At 39.2% G+C, this 23,112-nt stretch overlaps 1 protein-coding gene across 1 annotated transcript in view; it reads right to left on the bottom strand.

The window, feature by feature from the left end:
- The window catches only part of LOC146568505 (protocadherin-15-like), a 235,777-nt gene that overhangs the window by 131,142 nt on the left and 81,523 nt on the right, over window positions 1–23,112 (bottom strand). The window contains exons 10-16 of the mRNA XM_085284578.1: window positions 16,413–16,521; window positions 12,752–12,864; window positions 9,449–9,655; window positions 5,266–5,400; window positions 2,162–2,311; window positions 1,908–1,999; window positions 1,295–1,396 (exon numbers count right to left, since the gene is read on the bottom strand). Coding sequence (XP_085140704.1) covers window positions 1,295–1,396; window positions 1,908–1,999; window positions 2,162–2,311; window positions 5,266–5,400; window positions 9,449–9,655; window positions 12,752–12,864; window positions 16,413–16,521 — 908 coding nt within the window. The remainder of the gene's footprint in view (window positions 1–1,294; window positions 1,397–1,907; window positions 2,000–2,161; window positions 2,312–5,265; window positions 5,401–9,448; window positions 9,656–12,751; window positions 12,865–16,412; window positions 16,522–23,112) is intronic.

Genomic DNA, 23,112 nt, shown 5'->3' with positions numbered 1-23,112 from the left:
ATTAAATGTTTCCCCATGTTTGCACCCAAGTGTTGCTTTTGTTCTGTGCTTCTCATTTGTAAAGCAGGGACTCGGCTTGTTTGTCCTTTCTACAAGGACACACAGTGTTAATTTGTCCTTTTGCTGCGCTATTCCCAAGTGCAGAATACAAAGAACAACACCCATTGAGTATCAGAAAGCTGTGTGGTGATGTAGATCAGCGAGTATGACTTTTGTTTTCATTGATGCCAATTACTCTGATGCTTTTGTGCAGTCTTCTTTATGGTGTTCCTCTATCTGATGATATACAACAAGACAAGAAAACAAACAAAAAAACAAAACTAAGTGGAACACAAAAAGAAGGATGACGTACATCAAAAAGTCTAAGCGTAACTGTTATACACAAAAGCTCATGGCTTGCTCCCAGTGAGTCTCTTTTGTTTCTTGCGTCAAGTTGCAGCATGGAGCGGCACAAAACACTCAAAAAAATCAAACTCTCCGAGAGTGCAGCTGCTACATCAATGTGTGTTCCAGTGGGTGAGTGGTTCAATGGTTGGATTTGCTTCTGTTCTCAAATATTGTACGGTAACTGCTTGAAACTAAAATTTCACATCTCTGCCAGACTATAGCTACGCAAATCAATACTTACAAAGAGTTTAAAATGTATTAGGAGCAGCTGCCTTTTCCATTTAATAAAGCTGGTTGGAGAACGGCAGGGAATTGTGATTTGCTTAAAGTTATGGTCCTTACTGATTCAATTAATGATGTAGAGATGCAGAGCAGGAAACAGGATAGAAGAAAATATTTAAAAAGCCGTGTTCCCAAGTCTGTCCGTACCCCTCGAAGGCAACAGACCATAGTGCACTACATTTGCTTTCTACCTCTCTCTGTGGTATTTCAGATGCCACGTATGTCAGTATTTGTTAAAATCGTTCCTTTTTGGAGTCAGAGACAGTATAATTTTCTCTCTGCTCTCAAGAAGAGGGTGTCTTGAGGCACCCTTTTATTCTGCATTGTTTCTTCCCCCCCCCTCACACTCACACTATCCATTTTCTTGTTTCAGACTCCTTTTCAGCTCTATTCCGATTTAAAACTATAATTTAAGATATATATATTTCTAAGAATGAAAACAACTTGTCTGAAAATGGCGAACAGAAAGAGTGACAGGAGAGGGGTAACAAAGTGGGAAGCGACAGACAGAGATGTGCCGTGTCTGACGATGAGTGTGGACGCTCCGGAAATCTGATGACCTTTTGAGTTTCATCACCAGACAGAAAGAAAATACCCGGCGAATCACAAAGTGAGAAACCCCTACCTTCGGTGGGGTTCAGGCCCGTTGTCCATGGCTTCTACGGTCAACGCATAGCTCTGCCCAACACTTAGCTGCACGCCTGGTGCCACAGTGATGATCCCACTGCTGTGGAAATAGTTACATTTATCTGATTATAAATACTTATCACACTTTCATAGTGGATTTTCTAACTTTACCTGAGCTATTCAAGAAAATCACCAACATAACTTCCATTATGCTATTATTTCTAACATGCATAGTTTGCAAAAGCCTGACAATTTAACTACTACATTTATTTGTATTCTCGATCCAATGTCTAAAGCACTTATACCAAGCAACATCTTAAGCAGGAGTTCTATCCACTGCAATGCTGTGTTGGTTTGCTGGCAACCTTAAGGCCACAATAAATCCCAAGTGACTCATTGTCATTGTTAGGCCTATACAATTTTTTTTTATTTCCGCATAGATTGGTGCGGGCGAGCGGTTTCACCTTTTTAGAGCCTTTATGTTTAGCTGAGCGATTAATGGTTACTGCTAGAGATTTCACTCTTCAAAATTGCAACAAAATAGCAAAGAAGCATATTCCCTCAATGCTAAAAAGTAAATAAAACAAAAACAATGCCACTCATCAATTTACCTGTTGCCTATGACAAAGTGTCCTTGGTGACCAGCCAAAATCCGATACGTGATGAGACCGTTTTGACCTGCATCGGAGTCAAATGCTGACAGCTAGGAAAAGACGCATACACACACACACACACACACACACACAAATGTGATTCATGTCCAAACACTCACAACATGCTCCAAGAAACGCTTTAACGAATCATGCTGCTAAAGCTGCCACAGACTAGATGTGTTATTAACCTGTATGCGTTCGACAGTGTGTACCTGTAACACGGCTTCTCCAGGCATCATGTCGATAAACAGGTTCACATTATAGGAAACGTTAGGAAAGGTTGGAGTGTTGTCATTAACATCCAACACTGTTATGGCCACGGTAACTGCAGTGCTCTCCTGGACACCGTCTGATGCTACAAGCTGAGACAAAGGCAGAAAAAGAAACAGTTAACAAAGCAAAGAGCCAAAGTGTTCCTTCTTTTAAAAAAAACACAGTCTTGATTTTGAGAGGCCTGCTGATGAGAAGGCGGGTGGACTATGCACTGAATCTGTGCTTGACATCTTGAGTTTCCTTAACTTTGTATTTCTCTTAAAAAAAATTAAGGTGTAGGATTCTTTTGATAACAAGAATAATAATAACGTTATTTTTAAATGACGTTACTTCATTAGTTTTATCTTGAAATACTGAGTTGGACCCCCTTTTTTGTCTTAAGTACAATTCATTGCACAGAATCACCAAGGTGTTGGAAATATTAAGCATAGACTTTGGTCATTGAGGTGATAGCATCACACGGTTGCTCCAGATCTTTGGGTTCCACCACAACCCAAAGGTGCTCTATTGCATTGAAAACGGGTGACTGTGGAGGGCACAGTGAACTCATTATCATGTTCAAGAAACCAGTTTGAAATCATCTGAGCTTTGTGACACAGAATATACGTTAAAAAATCGGTACACCGTGGTCATAGAGGGATGGACGTGATCAGCAACGAAACGCAGGTGTTTAAACTACGCTCAGGTGGTGCTATTGGGTCCAAAATTCTGCTGGGGAAAAAATATATATCTCCCACACTACTACACCACCCCCACCAGCGTGAACCGTTGATACAAGGCAGGATGGATCCATGCTGTTTATGCCATATACCCTAAGCCAAGTTGGATGAGTTGTAGCCTCAGTTTCCCTAAGTGTCCCTAACTGAAAGGAGTGACACCTGGAGTGGTCTTCTTCTGCTGTAGACACTGTGCTTCAAAATTTAGCATTCAACAGAAGTTTGCAAAATACTCAATTTTCATTTCTATTCTATTCCATTCGGATGCTGTCTGATTAGAAATATGCATTAACAAGCAAAGAGATGTACCCAATAAAGAGAGTGTAGTTACAAGATGCTTCACAGTATTTACCAAAAGAAGGGACATTAAAGAATTACAAAATCTGTGTACAGAAAGTAAAATAATGGAAACTGTGGAAACTCTTTAATCAGTGCTGGCTGTCTCTAATTTAACCTACACGCAAGAGTACTCCCGGTAACTATCGCCATTTATAATGCATACATTTATTTAAAAATGCATATAAATAAGAAATAGCATTAACAGTGAGAGTTATGCTTAGTCAACCTCGTATAAAGAAGACTGAAAGGATACTGTACAATAAAGGTGAAGCTGGCTGGCTTTTGCTTACTATCAATTGAGCAGTAATGTTTTTCTGAAAGCAAACTGCTGAGCTCCTCTAAGTAGAGCCTGTTCTTTATTATTGTGTTTTGCACCCTGCCACTTTAAAACATCAGTTTTTGTGGCTTCATAGGTACAAACACGAAAAAAGCTCAACTCGACATGAGAGAAATGTCGAAAACTGATTGTCGTTCAAGTCTTAGGAGCTCGATTAACTTAGATAAAATTAATCACGTTAAGTATGTTGTTTGTTTTTAAATCAACTTTAATGTCACAAGCATGTTTTTAGTCTCCCCTGTCCTTTAGTTCATGCTCTGAGATGTTCAAAGCATTCAAAAGTCAATTAAAGCGCTTCACATCCATGACAAATTTTGTTTATGACCGTGCCTGGTTTCATCTTTTTTTCCCCCAATGTCCCTCCACTCGCCCATAAATGAGTCAGTAGCAGAAAAATTCAAGCGAAAATGTGCATTTCAGCCATGTTTTAGAAATCATTCAAAGCGAATATCGGCAGGAAAGAAGTTTCTTCGCTGATACCAATCTTCTCCACAAGCTCATCTGCCAAGAAGCTGATTCACTCCTTCAAATGAAAATCACCCACCATTTCTCATATCTCTCTCTGCCTGCCTTGAGTTTAATTTCTCCTCCAAGGCTTCATGATGATTACTGTACACCTCTGCCTTTAAATCAATACACCAGGCCTTCTGCTTTTTCCATCTTTAACTCCCAAATTGCTGAATACACACTCAAGGACACATAGAGCCGCATACAGTCCCACATGTGCACACACACACACAAACACACACTGCCAGAGTTACCAGCCTGAGCTTGTCAGATAACAGCTGCTGTGTGAAGTAACAATGCAGTACATCATATACTGAGATACATTTTGATACTCTGCTTGACATTGGGCAGCTTACATGCGCCCTACCAATGAAGACGCTGCTGGATTAGATTCCACTGATAAATTAAAAAAAAAAAAAAACAAGGAGGGGAAAATGAAGAAAACGCACCAGGTAGACAGAAAAAATAGGGAAAGATGTGGACACAGAAGGACTGTAATCACTGTAATTAGTCTTGTTTGCTACATTCATTTCTACAGTAAGCAACAAAGGCATTAATTACTAGTGACAGTATAATAATTAATACTGTCATTTAAAACTCATTTTTTAGAAGCACTGTTAGGACAGAAAATCAAATCAACTTTTAAAAACATATGAAGGTTGAAGAAATTCCTTCCATGTTTGCCCTTTTCCTTCGCCTTCTCATGATTTTCTTACTTCAGGCCTCTCTATATGCCTCCCTCCACAGTCGGTGTGTTGTTTGTGTTCTCTGTAACCCTCTGCCCTCTTCTTTCTAATCTGCTTTTTTTGTGTGTGTGCTTCACCTGTACTCACATCCTCTGCATTTTCTCCACTCCACATCTCGCTTCTCTCGCCTTACTGCTAAAATGGCTTAAATTCAGGCTCAAGCATAGGTTAAGAAACCCAAGCATATTTTTATTTTTCTGCGTATTCCTCTGGTGTCATTTTATTTCCATTTTTCACTTCTTTTCGTGAGATTTTTTTATTTGTTTTTCCCAAGATCCCTGCTTTTATCTGACTTTGAAGGGGAGTTATTCAAATGCATTCAGACACTTATCTATCGCTTCTCCCCTCACATGCAAACACTTTGTGTAGTGCACACAGACATCAAGCCCATAGAGTACCGTGAATGTGTAGGAGTCTTGTGTCTCTCTGTCGACAGGCTGCACCAGAGTGAGGTATCTTTTGATTCCAGTAGCAGATACAGAGAAAACATGAGAATAGCTGTCCAGTGAGAATTGAAGCTGCGGATCCCGTGTCTGTTGAAGAGAGACATAACAACATTACAACATTTAACTTTTTGTTTTTACCCTTAAATCCTCTGCTGGGGGATCGCTTGCACTCAGATACCGTTCCCTCATGTCTCACTATCATCTACATTAATTACTATACATGCAAACCTGTAGTGAAGTGGGTACACTGGATTGGTTAAAAAAAAAAATACACAGAGTTTCTGGCCAAGATGATAATTGATGGGCAAAAGTAGGCAAGAGCCAGCTTTCAAACTGTGTTTCTCTGAAATAATTATATTTAAACATTACAAAGCTGAATATATCAGTGGCAAAACACAGTGAATCCACACGCTTCATAAGCAAAACAGCTGTGAACAAAGAAGTGCTTGGACAAGAGATGGTTAAGAATATGAATGAAAAACATCCCTTGTGTTTTCTTGACATAACAATTTCTAAGAAGAGGGCTCAATCGGTGTGTGTCTGGGTGCTATACTCAGTGATGGAGAGGCAATCCTCATCCAAGCCCTCCTCTGACATTACCTACACAGTCATCTCTTCTGTGTGTGTGTGTCTGTTTGTGTGTGTATGTGCGCATGAGGGAGAGAGAGAGAGGGGAGCTCTCATTCCAGATAAGGCTGGCTCAGCAGGGTAGGGTGGGGTGGGGGTGGGGGTGGGGGGGTGGGGGGAGCTGATAATGCTGTCGATGTAGCCGGTGTGGATATTGAGTCATAAATAAGCATGCACGTACACACAGTAGCACAGTTACAGGCGCACACAGATACTTGCATTTGTATGCGCACACACATAAATAAAAGTGATGGATGTCACATAAAAGCAATTAGGACTAATCATCATTGTTGGTGCTTAATGCTGGAGGAAAGGCCAGGGTTAGCAATATTAAAAATAACTCAATGTATATCACTTGACACACACATACACAGTCCCGGGAACACACACAAATGCACACATTATGCTCTCTAAGCCCATTCCAAGCTGTTGGGGTCTTTTAGAAAGCAGCGAACCAAAGCTTGTTTTTGTCAAAATGCCTATGCTACATCTTAAACAAACTAAGCTCCTGGGAATGCATCGGCGATAACAATGTTGCAGCACTGTAAATATCTTGCATTACCAAGAGGCAATTTAAGAGGGAAATGGTTTTACTATCCAGATTCAGAGGGAAATTAGATAGGGCACTTCACACACTGCAAGCAAGGCACAAAGTCGAGATTCGGCAGAGCTTGAAAGAGGGCGGCGAAAATGGACACTTGAATAGACCAATCCCTCATTTCTGTATGGTATGATTAAATACTGTCACCATGCTTCTAGCTTTGTTTACATGATGGTTTAATTTTGTTTCTAGGCAAGAGCCGGTTTATTTACATGAGAGCAGGATTTTATATCAGTAAGGTAAAGAGATACAAAGTGCTTCTAACAGCTGACCAGAAGATAGACCCATGCCCTGATTGTTTAGTCATAGCTTTGGTAGACCTGTCAAGATCTAGATTTTGCGATATGTTCTACATAGCCCCGCCAGCAGCAAGGCATCTGAAGGTAATATACACTCACCAACACTTTATTAGTACAACTTGCTAGTACAGTGCCAAAATCTATTTTTTCTTTTAGGACTTCCTTACTACTTTGCGCTGGAAACATTTCTTTGAGAGTTCAGTGCATATTGACATGTTAGAATCATTCACATTCTCTCGTGCTCTACTGGGTTGAGATCCGACGACTGTAAAGGCCATTTGAATACAGCGAGCTCATTGCCATGTTCAAAAAACCATTCACCAAGTTGAGCTGTTTGATATGACGAGTTAAACTGTTGGAAGCAGCCATCACAAGATTGGTCACTGGGTCATGAAGGGCTAGACATGGTCTGTAACAATCCTCAGGTAGGCTGTGGCATTTAAATGATGCACAGTGGGATGTGCCATGAAAATATACCACCACATCATTATATACCCCCATATCTTTCCTGAACTGCTGATCTAAGGCAGGATGGATACATGCTACAATGTTGCTTAATCAAAATTCTAATCCTACAATCTCAACATTGCAGCACACCTGGCAATGTTTTTCCAATCTTCCATTTTCCAATTTTGGTGATTAGAATTCACCCATATGAATTGTACCCTTAGTTTCCTGTTCTTAGCTGACAGAAGTGGTCCTCTGCTTCAAGTTCAAGAGATGCTCTTCTGCAGACCTTGGTTGTAAAGAGTGGTTACCTGATTTTTTGTTGCTTTTCTATCAACTTAAAGCAGTCCGGCCATTCCCCTCTAATCTCTGGCATCAACAAAGTATACTTGCTCAGAGAACTGCTGCTCACTGGATTTTTTCCTGTTTTTTGGAACATTCTCTGTAAACTCTAGAGATAGTAGCGTGGGGAATTGTCAGTTAACAGTTTCTAAAATATACAGATCAGCCTGTTTGGTACCAACAACCATCCCATATTCAAAGACCCTTAAATCACCTTTCCTTTTGTCTGAAAAAAGATGTATTAGTCGTAAGTAGACTTGTAGTCAAGACCGCCTAATCCGAGACCAAGACAAGACCAAGACCAGAGGGTATCGAGACCAAGACAAGACCAAGACCAGAGGGTATCGAGACCAAGACAAGACCAAGACCAAGACCAAGTCGAGACGAGACCAAGACCGAGACCAAGTTGAGGCGAGACCAAGACCGAGACCAAGACCGGGACAAAAAAGACTAACTTTTGTGTGCTTTTGAGGGCTGACATGATGGTACTGACTGGCCCCAAAGTCATCTGACAAAACAGCGATCACCTCCAAAAACTGTCTAAAGAATGGGAAATATGTAACTGGTTTCAGTTATACTTTATATATAGATAAAATTGTAACATCAAACTGAAGATTATAATCCACAATGTGGAGGGATTTGAGCATGGCTGAGCCACTGTGTGTCGCTGTGTGACAGCTGAGCAGTGAAAGGAAATTAATTGAGGAGCTGCGGCTCTCGCTCAATGGGAGTCGACTATTCTGATTCACTACAAAGCACTCTCTAAGCACGGCTCTTAGAGCTAAAGCTTTTGCGCATGATACATTATTGAACGTTACACTGTGTGTCATGGATACTGTTGACTCCAAATCTCCCGACCACTATGTTGATCTGAGACAGCAAGACCGAGACAGCGAGACCAAGATAAGACCGAGACCAAAGTCCGTCGAGATCAAGACAAGACCAAGACCACGTAAAAGTGGTCTCAAGACCGGTCTCGAGACCAAGACCGGTCTCGAGACATCCAACTCTAGTCGTAAGTTATTAAAATATGTGCTTTTGTGGTCCTATGTAAGCTGCTAATCATGTCTGGCTAACCTGTCACTCAGTTTCCCTCTCTTTTTTGTTATTTAACAATGTTGCTGAAAACATGAGATAGAGCGAAGAACAGAGAGTGTTTTCAATCAGCAATATTAGCTTAATATGTAAGCTAGCACCTGATAAAACAAAATTGTAAAAATAAAATAAAATATCTGCTAGCTTAAGCTGTTATTTTCAATCCCCTGTGTGAAAAGTAGGCAATTAGATAACAGGCCTTTTGTCTGCCTGTTATCAAGGATGTGCCTTTCAGCAGTTGTATTATTTACAACAAGTAAATCAGTAGGATAGCAAAGAGCTTGACAGGCCTACAGAGGTAAATGATCTCTAATACAACAGGAAGTAAAAGGCTAATGGTCTGTTTTCATCTAGTATAGTAAACTTTAACATCACAACACCAATGAGCATTAACATAAGTGAGTCATGTGTCTGTTGTTAGAAGCACAGTCCTTGTTAACACCACTCAGAACTCTGAAGGTCAAGATAGAAGGAAAGCACCGAGCTGATACCTACAGGCGTCTTATTGAGTGCCAGCTATAAAAGAAGTAGATTCAACAGATCAAAATGTTGTAAGAGTTTTTACACATACTAAAAAATCCAAACCATTTTAAAACAGCTGCGTCGTTCTGGTTTTACAAGAACATTTTCATTCTTCACTCTGTTAGAATTTGATTAATTAGTAACAACAATATTTAGTTTTTGTTTTTGTAATCAATCACAGCTCTGTACATGTTCATCATACCTCCTCCACATCATTATCCAGTGCTATTATGGCCAGTGGTACAGATAGGCTGGCGCTGGTCGCTATGGTGGTTCCCACTGGCGATGCCTCACTGATGTAGCCATGGTAACTAGGCTGCAGGAAGTAGGGTGCCTGGTTGTTTTCATCCAGAACTTCGATTTGAAGGCTGGCGAAAGCTGGCAGGGGGTGGCCGTTGTCCTGTTCTGCCTAAAGGGGAGAGAGGAAAGTGTAATAACAACCAATTTAGCTTTGAATCTTCTCTAACTGACCAGCCATAAATCACGCTGCTAAGCCTTTATGTCTTTACAGTGGTTGACGAAATTACACACAGTGATATGACAGATGCTGCGACTACCCATGTATTACAGTTCCACATGCTGAAAATAGTAACAAGTGTGCTTTTTTTGTTTGTGCTGGTGATTCTGTTTAATCAGTCTGTCATTTTATGAAATGATTTCTCTAAGGAAATTGGTAAGTCAAGTTCAAAGGTTTAAGTGCTGCTGAAAAAGTATGAGTTGATGATTTATTTCTGAGTTCCAGTCTTTTTTTCTTTTTCTTTTCTTTTGTTTTTTTAAGTTTATTTAAGTAATCAGTAGAGTTGTATAGTGTGGCTTCTCTGCTATTTTACAAGTGAAAAATGCTAACATGGATCCGTAATGAAAGTTCAGCTACAGGTCAGGGCTAACGTACTAATTTGAGACCCGTTTTTTGTCTACGTTTGCTTACATTTTGGCAACGTAACATTAGAAGTATGTAGAACTGACAATGAGCAAACGAAAACATGCTTTTGAGAAATTGTCATTTTAAAAACAAGAATCTTTCTTTGCAAAAGCATTCCAACCCTTCATCCAGTGCATTGGCAGCCAGTAGAGCTTTTATTTGGAAAAACCTTTCATGATTCATCACAAAGAATGGATGCCATCTCAAAGTTTTTCTATAGATATTCTGTGGGTTTCAAGTCCACTCAAGTATATTCAGACTTGTGTCAAATCCACATGAGTATGATCTCTTAAAAGATGAACAGTTACTGTGTGTTGGTTTGTTCATATTCTTTTTAATTTTGAGCAGTCTCCGTGTCCCTAATGGTGAGAAACGCTCTTTTAGCATTATGATGCTATAACCATGCTTCACTGTAGGGATAGCATTAGTGAGCTTAATGAACACCAGTGCTTGGTGCTCATCAGGCAGAGTTCTTGGAGTTCATCCCAAATAGTTTTTGGCACATCGGATCATATTTTTTCCTCATGCTCTAATAATCCTTCAATGCATCTGGCAAACTCCAAACCAGCACTTATAAATCTTTCATTCAGAGTGGCTTGATGGAGTGTAGTTGATCGTTGTCCTTCGAGAAGGATTTTAAATGTTACAAGAAACATCTGAGGCGGTGACCACTGAGGTGCTGGTCACATACTGTATCTGACCAAAGACCCTACTTTACCTGTTATTGTTTGTACTAAAGTCATGAAACGTCCTTCTTTCATTTCACAACGGCAAAATAAATTGTTTTGTACAAATAAATGTGTACCAATCCTTTTAGTTTACCTCAGGTGGATTATTAAAAAACCAGTGTATTTCTGTTACTTTGCTCCCTTCTGTTGCCTTTCCTTTCATTATTTATTCATTTTTTTGAAAGAGCTATTAGTTGTAAAATTCTGTAAGTATGTGAGAGTAGCGTAACATATATATATATATATATATATATATATATATATATATATATATATATATATATATATATATATATATACATATATATATATATACATATATATATATACATATATATATATACATATATATATACACATATATATATATACACATACATATATATATATATATATATATATATATATGTATATATATATATATATACACATACATATATATATATATATATATATATATATATATATATATATATATATATATGTGTGTGTATATTAGGGGTGCAACAATACTAGTATCGATATTGAACCGTTCGATACAGTGCTTTCGGTTTGGTACGCATATGTATCGAACAATACAAAATTTTAAATTTATTTTATCAACTTTCCTTCTGACGATGCTGTCTGTGTTGAGCGCTCAGTGGATCTGCACTCGACAGTGCAGCCTAGGCGGAGTAGTCGAGTGCAGATTCACTGAGTGCAGGGCAAGCTAGTGAGACAGAAGTTAAGCTCTCCTTGCAACATGGCAAATTGAACCTCCCCCACCCTCATTCAGATGTGGCGTTTGGAACTATTTTGGTTTTCATGTGACGTATGACCCTGAAGGTAAGCGCGTCATGGACAAAACTAAAAGTATGTCGGATGTGCCACGCAATGCTCAATTACATTGGTGGGAACTAGTGCGTTAGCGCAGTTAGCTCGTTAACGTGTTGGCCGTCCAGCCCCACGCACGGGGCGATCCGCGGTAGCTCGTTAACGGAGATTTGCCGTGTTGTGGCGTTAACGTCATTTCAACGAGATTAACGCTGACAGCACTAGTGGGAACACAACGAATATGACTGCACATTTACTCCGACATCATCCTAGTGCAAAGACAAGTGAAAGCAGACAAAAACAACAAGCACGCATGCTACAAACTTTACCCGAGTCATTTAGACAGCCGTTAGCACATGATTCTCCTTATGGGGACCTGATATGTTTAATATGCTGCTGAGAATATAGCCCAGAAGAAGCGGATAGTATAGCTCTTATTTTGGAAAGAGCCATTTCTCTGTAATAAACTCTTTTCCAAAGATGAGTGATTCCTCAATCAGATAGATTTATTTATTTTTATTACTTTGTTGTTTCAGCAACATTAAATTTAAAAACTGAACTTTTGAGTTAAAATATATATTTATAATTTTAATAAATGACAAATTAAAAAGGCATGAACATTTTTTTTGTATCGAAAAAATATCGAACCGTGACACCAAAGTATCGAACCGAACCGTGAATTTTGTGTATCGTTGCACCCCTAATATATATATATATATATATATATATATATATATATATATATATATATATATATATATATATATATGCATACTACTATAGCGAATGCTTTAAAATGACTATCATTTAAATGTCTTCATGGCAGACTACTTTTAATCGTCAGGAAATAAATAAACCTAATATAAACAGTCTTTATTAGGACTTAAAGATTTGCTGATCAACTTGATGAATATTTGTAGATTAAAGGCATTAAAAAAGCACTACAGAGTGAACTGGCGGGTTTCTTTGAGGTAGAAGAAACATGCAAGAAAAAAGAAAATCTCATTAAAACTGCCTTGTTTGCTGCTGCAGTGTTTCTCACCTTGATCACCAGATCAAATCTGTGGTAGTGCTCTCTGTCGATGGGCTTCAGTAGCAGAAGTTCTGCTGTGGTTCTGTTTAAGCGGAAATATTCTACATAGGACTCTGGTTTGCCTGGAAGAGAGAGGACAACAAACACAAACAGTAAGAGCAAACCAAAAATGCATTTTTAACAGAAGATATACTGCTGTGGGAGAGGGGAGGAAACATTTGTGTTAGAATCACTTTATGTTTGCTTGATGGGTTTCTAGAGGGAGAATCCAAGGCAAGAGACTTGGATAATGCTCCCAGTTTAAAGATCGCAGCTCGCAACAGGTACACACCGCCCGTACATATATGATTCCTATGAAGGCTACATTGTTCAATGGGGAAATCAAGCTCTGGTAAAAAGAGCAGCAACACAGGCAGATGTACACAATCACATTTCTCAAGTGTGCACTTCGGTCTATGTTACATCTTTACAGCTACAGCAGCTAGCATTGATCTGACTGGCTTTTGAGAGATGGCACGTTGCAAGACAGATTATTTCTACTATGTTTATGGATACTTTGTGCCTCCACTTGGAATGAAATGTGCTACATAAATTTCTTTGAGTGAGTGCCCAATATTATATCTTTTTTTTATTATTATTTCTAAGGCATGTGTTTTTACCTAGAATCCAAGCTTAGGTAAATATATTAAGCATCTTAATTTTGCAAAAGCCCTTTCTTTTAATGTTATTTCTATGTTAGTTCAGAAAGAATGAGGGCCAAGTACGACATGCAGCAAGAGTACAACTGGACAGACGTCTCATATGGAGGACTTTTTTCAAGTTGTTAAATGTTTCCTTCTTTTTACTTTTATTACTATTTACATTTGCATCTTTTTCTATTTCCTTAATATTTTCAGTTTTTAGTTATTAGATTACTTACTGTTTGTTTTAGATTTTAATTTGTGGTCTCACAAAAATCTCATCTCATCCTCCTGTATAAATTACTTTTTTTTTTTTAAAGTTTACTCATATGTCTACATTTCCCTGTTAGATTATCAACTCCAGTCTTATTTTGATAGTTATTTGTCTCCTGTGTTAAATGTTTTACTCCCCCTCCTGTCTCATTGTCTTTGATTATCTTTACCTGTGTTTAGTTACCCCGTTGTGTCCTATTTCCTGATTACCCTTTTGTGTATAAATGGTTTTTTGTGCATAAATAGTGCTGCAATTCCCATCTTCTCTGTGTCTTTTTACCTCCTGCGTGTTTCTTGCTTTTTCAGGTGAACTGGCGCATTTAGATGTTTAACAGTAAAATAAAAGCCTCACTTTGATTTATTTAAACTGCCTCCATTAATGGCACTTCAAATATTTGTCAGATCCTTCATTAAAAATCACAAGTAGTGTAACCAAAACCACTGCAGTTCACATTTGTCACGGTTGGACGGCCCTTTCCGGACGACCCTGCTTGTGTTTATGTTTTCTGTATATGTGTTTGCTTCTCCCTCCCTGGCCCTCGGGGTTGTTTACGGAAGTGCGCGCCGTGGGAGAGGCGTGTCCTGGCGACTGTCGTCATTGGGCGTCCCTCTTCGCTGTTGCCGGCCCACCTGCAGCTGATTACCTGACCAGTGGTTGGTAATCATTCCTCCAGGCTAGAAAGGGGTATTTAACCTGGACTCACGGCGACAGTCGACGTGGGATTATTACTCCGAACTGGTATAGTCTGTGCGAGCAGTGTGAGTGTGTTATTCGGCTAGCGTGTGGCTAACGCTGGATTTTCCTTCTTCCTCCAGGAGGGGCGAGCGGAGAAGCGAGTTGGGGAGCACACACACTAAGGGAGTTACTACACGGAACGCACTGGGAGCAAGGGACGAGCACGATTGGAAAATTGCACTTTTGAATGGATTGTTGGACTTGTCTGTTTCACTGTAAATAAACGCACTGTGTTTCTGTGAGCAAGAACCGCGCCTGGGTCCCTCTTTTCCGTGACAACATTAAATATTCCTCAGCTTACTTTCAACAGTAATTTCTGTTTTTAGATTTAGAATCATAATGTTGGATGAGCTGCAAAGCTGCAACATCTTTTTTCTTTGCCCATTGTCACACTTTCTCTAATAATCCTCACTCAGAGAGAGATTAGTTTCACAGGAGGGGTCTGGGAAATTTAATCAAGCCTGTGTCAAGTCATGTCAGTACATTTCTACAGACTATGCACATCCTGACTTGTTGAAGTTGTTGTTATGCTGCATTTTATAGTTTCAAATGGTAATCAAAATATTTTGTATGATGCACAGTTGTCCTATAGTTTTAGATACGTATAAAGCACTAATGAGAAACAATTCCACCTCTGTAATTCTGTAAAATGTTATCTTTCACAAACTGTCCAGAGCATACTTTTTTATCACTGTCTATTTAAGTTGCTTCATCAAAAGCCTTATGGACATTTAGGCCTGGTCTCATTCTCCACTCTGTTGGCAAATGTGTGTGCAGCTGTGGTGCTTCTGTAGGTGTGTTACTTGATTCCATTTGATTCAGCACAGCTTATTTATACAGTGCTAGTACACAACAGGCAGCTCAGGGTGCTTTATACTGTAAAGTAAAAACACTGATTAGTGAGAGAACCCCATCAATCCAACAATCCCCTACAACAAAGCACCTGGTAACGGTGGAAAAGAAGAGGTTCAAGAAAAACCTCTAACAAAAAAGGCTCAGATGCTCTCACCAACCTTATTACCTGAGGTTGGTGGGGGGAAATAAATGACAGAAAGCTGAAACCATGAGCAACAAACAGGATGGAACACAAAACATAATGACATATATGAAAGGGAAAATAAATAAATGGAGTTCTCTGTGTATCATGAGCCTAAAACAGTGGGATGGTTTGGTTTGGGATCATTTGATCCAGGTGTAACTAAGCTTTTTTAAAAAGGAACATTTTAAGCCTCTCTTATGCCATACAGGATATGCATACACTCTTAAAAGTAGAGAACATGCATCTCCTAAACCTAAACCGGGAGCTGGTTCCAAAGGAAATGGGCTTGATGGCTGAATGTTCTTGCTTAAATTCTACTACTTAAATTCGGATCATCTAGGACCACCAAGTAAGCCTGCATTTAGACAACAAAGTGCTCTAGTGGAAATAATATAGTACAAGGCAGCCTTTAAGATACAATAATTCATGCGCTTTTTACTTTTATATTAAAATTTCTGAGTGTGGACGTTAGCATTGGGCCTTAAATCTAGCCTAAGGAACCGCAATACCACTGATCTACATTTGACAAGATAATCTCGAAAGAACAGAGTCAGAGCGTATTGCCCTGTGTAAGTGGCATGTTAAATAATGTTTCACCAATCAGTCTTAAAAAAAATATGTGAATTTAAAATTGTTTGGGTAAAAAAAAAAACCCAACAACAACAAAAACATAAGGATGCTATTTTTCCTTTTCACCTACAGCCAATTTAGATGTAACAATTAACCCAACATGCCTTTTAGGTTGTGGGAGGAAGCCAGAGGACCTGGAGAGAACTCACGTGGGCACACAGAGTACAAGCAAACTCGACACACCAAGGACCAAGCAGGCCAGAGGGTTCTAACCCAGAACCACCTTGCTGTGACGTGACTGCAAACCACTGTACCGCTTTGCCATTTATTAAATAGCTTCCTAAAATGTTTAGTAAAAACAAACAAACCTACCAATAAGGATGAAATACAGGATCCCCGGCCTGTCAGAGGGAGGTTGTATGTTTCTGTCCTGGTCCACAGCTTGTATGGGTGGAGTCACATTGAGCGGATTCACCTTACTCTGGAGAAATATTTTCCACAGAGTGAGAGAGAAAAACAATGAATCAATCAAACTTGGACATAGGACAGCACTTTTAACATCCACTGCCAACGTTGTGTGTGTGATAACAGAAGCTCTGCTAAAATTAGGAGGAAGACATAGCAATTATTTAATTACTGGTGGTCTGGGAAAAGTTATTTTAATGCACAAACTATATCCAAGCAGAGGAAACATCGGAGCAGCAGAACAGGAAAATGTATTGTTGAAGACAACACAAAATTGGAGTAAATTTAAAAATCACACAGGAGGGTAAATATGCACATCCACACACTAAAATGTATTATATAAGTGCAGCATATAAATGGTAATATATATTGTGCACACACCCACGCACACACACTCAAACACACAAATACACAGGAGTTGAGAATCTGGCTCCATCTGCATACTAACGTGGCCGGGCTATAATGTTGACTTACGACAGTGCGATATTGCTGTGGTCCGTGCAATGAGAAGACCCCCGATGGGAGAAATATAACATGTCCATGGGAATAAATTATGATCACTAAGGAAATAAAATGCCAAACAAAGCACAACAACAAGCCTGCGAGTTTTTCTAAATACGCATCCTCCCATAGACATGCATGCACCGTACACACCTGCTATGACACAACATTTAACTGCCGCACCTGTCATGCACCACTTAAAATCTACCAGCCTTCACCGAGCCATCTTTGCTGTTGCCTGAAGAGGAAGGGAGCGAAAACACCGGCAGAGAAGAAGTTATGGGGAGTAATGGAGTGGAGTAAAAGAGGGTTTAAATATATAGAAGGGAGATGAATCTGTCAGGAGTGAAGGGAGACAGGGAGATGTTAATGCAGCATGGAAGAAACTTAAAGGCCCCGAAAGACAACCAGGTCGCTAAAACACTGCAAGAGTGCCACTGTAATTTTAGTTATTGACACCATTTAACTTTGTCAATGAGGAAAAAAAGCACTGACAACAAGAACTACAAAAGCGATGTGAGAGTCAGCCTGTGATTTGTGACGGTGGAGGCAATACTGTTGTGACACTGTAAATAATTTATCATTCATACTGTCAATTACTCCATCACTCCCGCCACATTATCTACGGGCATACACAAACTTTGATATGATTGTGACGCATCTCCAGGGAAGTCACTCACTTCTATTTAAGCTCTTCATGCTGCTGCATGGCTTGGCTTATTAACTGACTAGCTGGTAAAAAAAGCATGAAGAAATTCTTGAGTCAGTCCACGTCAGCTAAGCCCAAACCAGCAAAACTGATGATTTTTTTTTTGTAGAATTTAGAAAGTTATATAAGCTCATACTTTATACTGGGTCATTTCACTCAATTAGGAACTTTCCTAAACAGAAAAGACTACTTGACCACAACCTGATTTTAAAGCAGGGCTTTTGACTTTATAAACACACATCAGCTCAGTCAGAGATCTCTGGATTTTTTTTTAATCAGGCTTTTTTATTGCATTGCTTTATTATAAAGTGATCCATCACTTATGTCTATTAATTTTAAGAGACGGTCCAAATTAAATTTTAAACGGTCAAAATCAAATTTACTTAGAAGTGTCAGGGCTCTGGCACTGTCACTGAATTGCTGTTTAGTATTTAAGTTAAGCAACTAACGATTTTGGAAATTAATAAAATAATAAAGTCCATTAATCGCTACAGCCAATTTATACACACGAATACTTTTAAACCATTAAGAAAAACTGCTCAGTAATGTGATTGATTTGGCTTCTATACCATGTAATATTCTTACAACTTTTAAATATAGTAGTTTTTCTGCCTCTTTCATCTTCGGCTGGACTGGGCAAAACTGGGGTTACTCCATGAAGATCAGTTGTTGGCTACTGCCACTCTTAAGCTTAGTTATAAACTTAAGAATTTTATTTGAGTATTTGGTTTAGTCTGATATAACTGGGCCAAATAATAAGCTGGGGGTTAAAAAAAGATCAACATAGCAAGTCAAGCTGCAGGTAATACTGAAAGCTATTTACCTGCTTTGCTCTAGAAAAGTGAAAAGTTTGGACACACCTCATATTTTTTCTTTATTTTCATGACTACTTACATTGTAAATTCTCACTGAAGGCATCAAAACTATGAATGAGCACATATGTAATTATGTAGTAAATAAAAAAAGTGTGAAATGACTCAAAAAATGTTTTAGAGTTTAGATTCTTCAAAAAAGCCACCCTTTAATTTGATTACTGCTTTGCACACTCTTGGCATTCTCTTGCTGAGCTTCACGAGGTAGTCGTCTGAAATGGTTTTCCACCAGTCTTGAAAGAGTTCCCAGAGATGCTGAGCACTTGTTGACCATTTTGCCGTCACTCTGTGGTCCATCTCATCCCAAACCATCTCGACTGGGTTTAGTTCAGGTGACTGGCGCAGCACTCCATCACTCTCCTTCTTGGTCAAACAGCCCTTACGTAGCCTGGAGGTGTGTTTGGGGTAATTGTCCTGTTGAAAAATTAATGATGGTCCATCTAAACGCAAACCAGATGGGATGACATGTCGCTACAGGATGCTGGTTCAGTGTGCTTTGAATTTCGAATAAATCCCCAACAGTGTCACCAGCAAAGCACCGCCACACCATCACACCTCCTCCGCCATGGTTCACAGTGGGAACCATGCATGTAGAGAGCATCCATTTACCTTTTCTGCGTTGCACAAAGACACAGCAGGTGGAACCAAAGATCTCAAATTGGACTCATCAGACCAAAACACAGATTTCCACTAAGTTCCTTCCCTGTGTTTCTTGGCCCAAACAAATCTCTTCTGCTTGTTGCTTTTCCTTAGTCGTGGTTTCTTAGCAGTTGTTTGACCATAAAGGCCTGATTCACACAGTCTCCTCTGAACAGCTCATGTAGAGATGTGTCTGCTACTGGACCTCTGTGTAGCATTTATCTGGGCTTTAATTTGAGGTGCTGTTAACTTGTGATTTCTGAGGCTGGTGACTCAGATGAATTTATCTTCAGCAGCAGAGGTGACTCTTGGTCTTCCTTTCCTGGGGCGGTCCCCTCATGTCAGCCTGTTTCGTCACATTCAAAGTTTTAGCAATTTTCTGGACTGACTGACCTTCAGCTCTTAAAGTAATGATGGACTGTCGTTTCTCTCTACTTAGCTGATTGGTTCTTGCCATAATATGAATTCTAATAGTTGTCAAATAGGACTGTCAGCTGTGACTCCCGCACAACACAACTGATGGTCCCAACCGCACTAAAAAGGCAAGAGATTCCCCAAATGAACCCTGACAAGTCACACTTGTGAAGTGAAAACTATTTCAGGTGACTATATCACGCAGCGCTGTCAACAAAGCAAAAGTTGGCTACTTTGAGGAATCTGAAATATAAGACATATTTAGGGGTATTTATAATTTTTTCCATAATTCAGTGTATCTTGCTTCATAGTTTTGATGTCTTCAGTATGCATCTACAATGTAACAAATGTGAAAAAAAAAAGAAATAAATAATGAGAAGAAGTGTCCAAACTTATGACTGGTAGTGTTTATATATATGTATTTACATATATGTGCATGTATATATGCGTATATGCTGAGGAACTAATGAGCAAATGGGCAGCCGCTGTGCAGGCAGGTGTCTGATCCAGGGAGCAGCGAGGCGATCAATAGCGGGGGGAAAAATCTTGGAGGGCATTTGGTGGTCAGAAGAAGCTTTGTGCTGGCTACCGAGCTACACAAAAGTGCACGGCAAGACTTTATGTTGCAATGGGAACTTGTCACACTCCCATATAACTATATGTGGACAAGTAACAGATGTGAATTTGCAGAAGGAAGCTGAGTGTGTCAGTGCAGGAAAAAACAACAACAACAAAAAATACTGTTATTACAGACAGAGTACTGTAATCTTTGCATCATGCATCTTGTTGCCAGTCAATTGCAGTATGATTTAATGATAAACTAATTATTGGTCAAGTCTCAGTCAATAATCAGGTTTATCCCTTACAGCTATGAAATACTGAGCTGCAGAGATGGCAGTGTTTTTGAAGTGTATGTGTGAACATGGCCTGACAGCCAACTCCTCGGCATAATGACCAGCATCTTGGGGTGTGTGTGTGTGTATGTGAGGAAGAAAGACACAGAGAGAGAATAGTTATCCTGGCTCCAAGGCTCTGAGGTTGTCATCTCTCATCAGCCTGATTAGGACTCAAATTATTACAGTGCCTTTTCTCTCCTCCTCGCTCATTCCTCCCCAATTTTCTTGTACCAGGAACAGCAGCTTGTTGCTGTCGTTCCATTCTTTCTATAGCTTCACCTATCTCCCTGCACCTCCTCAGTTCTTTGCTTCCAAACCAACAGGAGACCTGCTGTTGGCATAAAAATACCACCCAGTAACTTAAATGCTCATCAATTCTTCAGGTTAAACCTTTGAGTGTTTCACGAAAAACTGTTGCACAGCATAACCCTTTACCCTTCTCTTCAGTTTCTGCAAGCTGTTCCTGTTTTTTCACTCTGGATGGATTTGATAATGATGTTTATGCAAGCTTTCTTCAGTTCTAAGACTTTTGGTAAAATTCTAATTGCTCCTTTCTCCTTGGTAATTTTGAAATGTGCAGAGCAGCTGCCACTGTCAAAGCACACAGTCTGCTCGTTCATCTAGCCAAACTGCGACACTGGTAGTAAAGGCACCAAAGGCAACCGATGAGGAAAAAAAGCACAGTTTAAGCATTGTGCTGATCATTTAAATGTATGTGAGTGCATATAATATTGTGTATTACTATGTATATAAACACCAATCAGAGAGAGGGAGGAAGGTTTATAGCTGGTGTAATTTCTTTCAAGAGAAATGATTACATTTGACCAAAATAGTGACACTGTAAGGCATAAAAGAGCACTGTTGGTTCAGTGTTTCAGTGTCAAAGTGTAACCATAAGAAGAAGAATCTCTGCACAGTGCATTAGAAGCAAATCAGAAACAGAAAATATAACATGCAAATTTAATATAGTGTGTGTCATTCAAACAGTCAAAGTTCTCATTATTCTGAAAGCTGGAAGTAGATATTCATCTACACTGCTGTCATGCTAGCCAAATCATGGGTTATGAGAAAAAGAGATTTTGCATTTATTTATTCCAAGAATACGTCATTGAACTTTCTTTTTATCTTTAAGCAAAGGCCAGAACTGACAATTATACTGTATTAACCAAGACCACAGGGGTTGATTAATACAGACAAATCTTCCTAGAAGGCCTCAGTTACAGACACACTCATACTTTGACTAACTTGTGGACAAAGGAAATATATAAAGGCTTAAGCCTGCTTTGCAAAAGCAATGCTTGATTTTTAATGAAAAATGAACTACCTTGAAAAATGAATAAAAAGGTACAATTAAAGCAGTTATTTGTTATGTTCTGCACTAAAAAGAAGAACTTTAAAATTATGAACTGAATTCACAAAATAAAAAAATAAATAAAGTCAAACCCATTCCCGCAAATTTTAATTCCAAGTAAGGAAGGAAGTAATCTCCAAAACTGCTTTATTTCTCCCTTACCTTTCATAACTCAGAGACATCTTTTGTTATTTTCTTTTTGCCAGTGCTCATGTCTTTTAAATTTCCATACAGAAATACAAAATATATACAATTTTCCAGATATCTGTGATAAAGAAACTACATTACTTTCTCTTTCAATGCATCTCATGACAAAAATAAATAAATAAAAGTGTGAATTTAAAGTTCTAATTTCTTTATTCATGGGGATTTTTGACAGTCGGGAGGCAGATACAAGACACAAATGACTTTGGTGTATTCTCATAAAAAGTTTGTGGAATTGAGACAGAATTGTGTGAATGAGAGAGAAACAAGAGGAAAGGTGCACATGTAAGGTGTAGAGATACTGAAAATAGATTAGTTTAAATACTGCAGCTGGGGTTTTTAAACTCATCATGGACAATGCCCTTCTCCGTTGTTTTGGATGGACGGACAGTACACAACGTAGGTGAAGAGAATGCAGGCAGGGTGGAATGGGTGGAGATGAGTGTCAGGGGTGATTTGTGACAGAAGGATAGCAGCAAGAGTGAAAGGGAAGATTTACAAGATGGTAGTGAGACCTGCTATGATGTATGGCTTAGAGACAGCGGCACTAAAAAAAGACAGGAGGCCAGGGTGGAGGTGGCAAAGCTAAATATGTTACGGTTTTCAATTGGAGCTACCAAGATGCACGGGATTAGACATGAGTGTATCAGAGGGACGGCTCAGGGTGAGCAGATTGAGGACAAAGTTAGAGAGGAGGGTGAGATGAAATGATGCTCTGTGGTGGGAGCAGCCTAAAGATAAATAAGACTGTATTCTTTAGAGGACAGCTCTATATGAAGGACCTTTTTCATTCTGACCTGTCATAGCAGTAAATACATGGCAGTCATTTGCCTAAGGTAATCTGTTATGAAATAGATTTCTTAATGATTTTCCTTAATGATGATCATGTGGGTGCTGGCAGTCAAATAGGTTTCCTAAATATGCGCCTTAATTTGACTTCTGCACTGCTCCCAACTCGTGTAAAGAGAGAACGCAGTCTGAAATTCATTAATAGTGAATATAAAGTTTACAGAAAGATGAG

Source organism: Mchenga conophoros, linkage group LG8 (genome assembly GCF_057382185.1).
Source record: "Mchenga conophoros isolate Kocher_MC1m ecotype Shallow Benthic linkage group LG8, M_conophoros_male_GT1.1, whole genome shotgun sequence".
Classification (NCBI taxonomy): domain Eukaryota; kingdom Metazoa; phylum Chordata; class Actinopteri; order Cichliformes; family Cichlidae; genus Mchenga; species Mchenga conophoros.
Note: the sequence above shows the minus strand (reverse complement) of the source record. Positions and strands in the feature narration are given on the sequence as shown.